This window comes from Tetrao urogallus (genome assembly GCF_951394365.1).
Source record: "Tetrao urogallus genome assembly, chromosome: 1".
Classification (NCBI taxonomy): Eukaryota; Metazoa; Chordata; class Aves; order Galliformes; family Phasianidae; genus Tetrao; species Tetrao urogallus.
The window spans coordinates 58043849-58049848 of NC_136813.1; the positions used below are offsets into that span (position 1 = coordinate 58043849).

A 6000-nucleotide genomic window follows, 5' to 3' on the forward strand; every position below is an offset into this window, starting at 1 on the left:
GAAATCTAATCCAAATCTGAACTACCTCACATCATCTTCAACTATGAAATGCAGTAATATTTAAATCTTTCATCGTTCCTGGCACTTGTTGTCCAATCCATTTGATCTTTTCCTACTATACATGGTTTTGTTCAATTCCCCTTACTACACTGACAAATTCATAGGAAGTCATTTAAGCTGAGGCACCTTCTGTCTTGGAGATGATGAATGCCTTTTAGTCACCTGGAAGTCTAAGAAATGCAGGTACCATTAGCTGGCATTAAATGAAGCCATTCTTTCATGCTTGCTGTGTATACAGATACTTTTTTTTTTTCCTTCTTCTTCTGGGAGATCTCTTAATCACAGCTTAATCACCTCAGGGTATGAGAGGAGAACAGTCTTGGGCTAAAGCCATATGTGCCTCCTTTTCCTTACTTGTGCCAAATAGGTGTATAAAAGAATGTGGCCTTAAATGTTACACAGAAGATGTCAGAATCTAAAGGTAATGACTTTGGGTGATAAATCTATGAAAATATCTTTAAAATATAACATGAAGCTTAATGCTTTCTTTTAGACGTAACTGTAGTCCTGGTCCCTCTTCATAATAGCTAAAACCAGCATGAAGGTTTTCTGGAATTGTGGCTTTAACTCAGATATGTAAAATCTAATGCAAAGTGCAAACTTATGTCTGAGCAACATGGGAATATATGGTTTTTGGAAATGATTGCAAACTGTTTTATCTTTACTTCAGTAAAAATGGCAGTAATTATCCGTGTGTATATTGAAAACCTGCATTAGATGCATCTTACTGGACTGATGAAAGAGCAGATTTTGTAATTTGTTTCATGATTAATATTGAACTCTTTCTTTGGTTATCAGCCTGCTGATGCAAACTGCCCTACCAAAGAGAGGAAGATAATCAGTGTACCCTCTTTTGTGTTCTAGGGGTATGCTGCAGAGATGGACAACCCCTTAATGGCTCACCTCATTTCACCAGAACTCCAAAACAAGAAGGATATTTTGTTTGGGAATATGGAAGAAATTTATCACTTTCACAACAGGTGAGGATTTGGATTCAGATGTAAAAGTAACATTTGGATGGGATATTGCTAAAAGATCCTTACTGAGCCTCACCTAGCTCTCTATTGAGTTAAAACTGATATGCATTAGAGAAGAAACATTTTCAGAACACTGGTAAAATTCTGCATCTTCTTGAAGAAAACTATTATGGTCTGATTACAAGCTTATTGAAGCTAAGTTTGTTTGCTTTTTTGGTTTCTTTTATTTTTAAACTTTCAATTGAAAGTAAGTTGTTATCCTAAACCACAGATTTTCTGTGCTCTTGCGTCCGGTTGAGGCTATTTAATTTTCATATTTAACGACCTTATTGCTGCTGGAGAGATGTTTCTTCACATGGCAATATCTAAATATTTAGAAGATAAATATTTTCAAGACAAATTAAGCATATTAAGTAGCTGTTTCTTAGTCAGGAAAAACTAGACTTCAGTGTTTGTCACTTTTTCATGTATTATTTGACTTGTGTTGCTTGATAGCTTTTGGAAGGAAAAAAACCTACTAAATTTCATAAATCCTACTACTAATTACATAAGGCAGGGAAGCAAAGCCATTTTGCCCCCACTGAAATCTTATGTTTGGTTCTGTTGTAGCAACAGTAAGCTAGAAGAAATTGGTCAGAACGTGTTTATTTTGCTACTCCTTTTTAAAACGTCACCTAGGACAGTTTTGTTTAATTTCATAATACACAATTACAGCACAGTTACAGCTCTGTTTCTTTAAGTTTAGACAGTGAATTGCAAGAATGTGAATGTTTACAATTTTCTTTGACGTGTGCTCTAAGAAAATGTTCTTTGTAGGATATTCTTGAGAGAACTAGAAAATTACGTGGAATACCCAGAACTGGTAGGACGGTGCTTTCTGGATCAGGTATGTGTCATCTTTAGCTGACATTTCGTTCATAAGCTCTTCTAAAACTGTTACTGCTGAGAGTAATTTTTATGGAATAATTGCCACCAGGTCCCCTTTGTTTGTTTTGAACGGATGAGAGAGTTGGGGATATTTTCCACTGTGGGGTGTAATTAATTTTAATAGGAAGAGCTACTACTGTTTTGAAAGAAAATTGCCTTATTAAAGTTGCAATTAGGAAAACATGAAGAAGCATCATGCGTTGGATCATTTGAGATCACTATTACTGATTATTTTGCTTAATCTTACTGGAAAATATTTTTTAAAACAGAAAGCAGAATTTGAAAATTTCATGAATAACCAAATGAAAATAATATCTTGTATGTGTGAAGTCTCATGGAGCAACAGGAGCACTATGGGGCTTGTGTAAGCAAACACGATTGAAAAATATCCACTTCTTGAAGGCAGTGTTGAAGTGATAAGGGACAGCAAACTAGTTGGTCCACTTCCAGTGACAAACACATTCACAAAATGCAAATGCATAAAGAAAGAAGGGCAAAATTTTTTTTTTTGTAAGTTATGCGGAGGGAATCATGTTCTGGGATTAATTGAATTAAATTAAAAGACCCCATATTCTTCATAGGGTGACACAAATGCATTTGTAAACATAAGATATGCTTCTTCATAAGGCACTTGTTATTCAATTAAGTAGAAGTTAACAGGAGCGTTTTATTCGTATCTTCCATGTACAAAATGAGTAGCTGTTACAAAATGAGCGGTACTGAAAAATTGTTGCCTGTTAGGGATGCCTGAAGGAATTGTCCTTTTTCCTTAGACTTGCTGACTGAAAAATTCTTAAGAACATTGTTGTTTTTTTTTAATAGGCAATCATTTACTTTTTATTCTTCTCCCCCATTTCAGATGGAAGATTTCCAGATTTATGAGAAATACTGTCAAAACAAACCTCGATCTGAAAGTTTGTGGAGGCAATTTTCAGATTCCGTATTCTTTCAGGTATGGCTTGTTTGATTCTCTGAAATATTTCTGTATTTATTTTTTTTGTTAAAATTGCTAATCTATCTCAAGTATGAATAACAAAATATATTGATTTGTGTACTGAATATTGATTTGCGTACTGACAAAATCTGACACTGATTACAGGAATGTCAAAGGAAACTTGATCACAAGCTCAGTTTGGACTCATACTTGCTGAAGCCAGTTCAAAGAATAACCAAATACCAATTATTGCTAAAGGTATGTGTTACAAAATTATAATGCTAACCGTATTTTTTTTTTCTTCTGAATGCTGCTTATCTCATCCTGCTGCAGAGAAATCTAAATGAGCAGAGTAGTGTATAAATCCAAATTGAGAATGTGTCCAGAAAGATTCAGTTAATTGGAGTCTTCAAAGCAACTTGTGTTGTAGGGAACGTACTTAACTGTGGTCACTGTATGCAATTTTTAGGAAGGATGCCATTCTGATTCATTTAGGCATACAATGGACAGAGAGAACAAAATGAGAGGAATGTAGTATTATATATATTTTTAAATGAATGTTTGTCTTTTTGCTGTGCTTGAAACTGATTTGTTTTAGGAAATAGTCACTACATGGACACAGGGTTCAATAACTGTGTTTAACTCAAGAGTAAACTACCATTAAAACTGAGCTAATTAATTCTTTGAAAGCTCTTAATTTACTTCAAGCTTTTATGAAGAGAGAAGTACCTGAAAAGTTTTCTGTTTAAAGAATCTTTTCTTTCTGAACTCCATGAGTAAATACTTATTCTCATACTGCTCTGTATATCTGGATCAAATGGGAAGATACAGCTTCCCCAGTAAGCTTTTTGGAGAAGAAATACTTTTTAAAATGTGTAAGCAGTGTAATACATAGTATGTTTAAGTCTGCAATTAGCATTCCAGACCTTAAAATAATTCAAATAATCAATGCAATTTGCCTATGTTTTTACATTTATTATTTAAAAACAACAGAATGTAAAAAATGAGTGGAAGAAAAAGGATGACATTGGGGTTCTGCTTTTGTTTTAAGCAATTGTGGTTAAAAATGCTCAGTAACTCAGACTTGTAAATTTCTTAGGCTGTGCTTATAAAAGGTTTAGGAGACTGAGGAGACTGGTTAGCAGCAGATATGAGGTAAAACTTGGGGTCTTTTCAGTTAGAGCCAATACTTAATCCACTAGATTATACAGTGTAAACTTCACTGGGTAACTTTAAAAATGTAGGCCAAATTCAGTGTTAAAATAATCCTAGTTACTGCTGTTTGCAAAACAAAGCTTGTTGTCTTTGCCTGCTCAGGAAATGCTGAAGTACAGTAAGAACTGTGAAGGTGCTGAAGACCTCCAGGAGGCATTAAATTCTATACTGGGTATTCTCAAAGCAGTCAATGATTCTATGCACCAGATAGCCATCACAGGCTATGATGTAAGTAACAATATTATTATTTTTTAGGCACCTATATACATACAAGTATTCCCTATTGTTTACTAATAATGAGAAGAATATTTTACAAAATACATCTTTAAACTGCATTATATAATGAAAACAGTGGAAAGATTCTCTCTCTTTTTTGAGGTTTTCCTGCTATGGATAATATTTTCCCCTGTCTGCTCAAGTTTTCTTTCTTTGATCTACTTTTCACCAAGTTGGAAACAGAAAACCATCCTGAACAGTCTGGCTTAGGAAACTGCCAAACAGGAGTCACTTTCAGGTTCTTTGTATCCATGTGTAAAACTACATCTAAATCTTCCAGGAAAAGAAAACAAATGAACAGATAAATATAAGGAGCTTTGCAGTATGCAAAAAAACAGATATGTATTGTACCTCCTCCTTTTTTCTGTGTGTGATCTCTGTGTTTTGCCATTGCTACTCTTGACTATGAAATCATGCCTGAACAGTGTAGGAGAGAGAATATTAAACACTGACTGTATTTTCATTATCTTTCCAAATTCAATGTAAACACTGATGTGAGATTAATTGAAATGACAGAACTTGCAACAACCTGTTCAGAGTGTGTGTTTCAGTCAGATGTTACCTCTTTGTAGTTATAAACACCACTTTTCTGTTCTAGGGAAACCTGAATGAGCTGGGCAAGCTTCTAATGCAGGGATCCTTCAACGTCTGGACTGATCATAAAAAGGGTCACTCAAAGGTGAAAGATCTGGCACGCTTCAAGCCAATGCAGCGACACCTGTTCCTCCACGAGAAAGCAGTGCTGTTCTGTAAAAAGCGAGAAGAAAACGGAGAGGGATATGAGAAGGCACCTTCTTACAGCTATAAACACTCCTTAAATGTAAGGCACTCAGCAGTCCAGGAAGGTAGTGATAATAAGGGATTAGTTGCAGTAACACACTTCTTTATTGTTGTCATGTTGCAGTTTTTCAGTGTAAGCTTCATTCTTTCAGGCAAGTGTAATTGTTAGTGCAAGTCTGAGTCGCTTTGAGCTGATGGGTGATGGTGTCAGGGGTTGACTGTCCTTTGCAAATGTCTAAACCATGCTAATCTAGCTGGATGGCAGTTGCATTAATGACTTGGAAAATGTCACAGTGGGTAGTATAAAAGAGATGTAAGATTTGTCACTCTGGATTCTAAGAGACAGTTTGTGAGTCAGTCTTAACTAAATTAACTTAAACCTTTTTTTCCCTTTGTGGTAGCCGTGCTGACATAATGCGTTGAAGGCCTTGTGTCCAACATGCAGATCATGTGCTTTCTTTTCTTTGAGCCAAATGTGGTTTGGTTTTTCATAAGTGGGTTACTAAAGAATACTGTTAGCCTTCTGCTTCTCTTATCTGTATTGCAATTTAGTAGGTCAGCAGCTGTCCTTTTTGCTTCCAGATGGCAGCAGTTGGAATAACAGAAAATGTCAAAGGTGATGCAAAAAAATTTGAAATCTGGTATAATGCAAGGGAAGAAGTTTACATCATACAGGTAACAACATGCAAATACCTTTTAAATAATAACAATAACAACAACTAATAATAATAATAAACTAAAAACCAAGGGGGTGAATTCTAAACCTAACAAGATCTATTTTGTTTTGGCTTTTTTTTTTTCCCTTTGTTTTTAATCATATTTTACAATACC

The 6000-nt window shown here is 35.0% G+C and overlaps 1 protein-coding gene across 1 annotated transcript in view; it reads left to right on the plus strand.

Moving 5' to 3' along the window:
- Positions 1 to 6000, plus strand: part of MCF2L (MCF.2 cell line derived transforming sequence like) — a gene marked incomplete at both ends in the record, with an annotated part of 134864 nt that overhangs the window by 122940 nt on the left and 5924 nt on the right. The window contains 7 exons of the mRNA XM_079540922.1: positions 925 to 1040; positions 1854 to 1923; positions 2824 to 2916; positions 3064 to 3156; positions 4216 to 4341; positions 4988 to 5209; positions 5752 to 5844. Of these exons, the coding sequence (XP_079397048.1) occupies positions 925 to 1040; positions 1854 to 1923; positions 2824 to 2916; positions 3064 to 3156; positions 4216 to 4341; positions 4988 to 5209; positions 5752 to 5844 (813 nt within the window). The remainder of the gene's footprint in view (positions 1 to 924; positions 1041 to 1853; positions 1924 to 2823; positions 2917 to 3063; positions 3157 to 4215; positions 4342 to 4987; positions 5210 to 5751; positions 5845 to 6000) is intronic.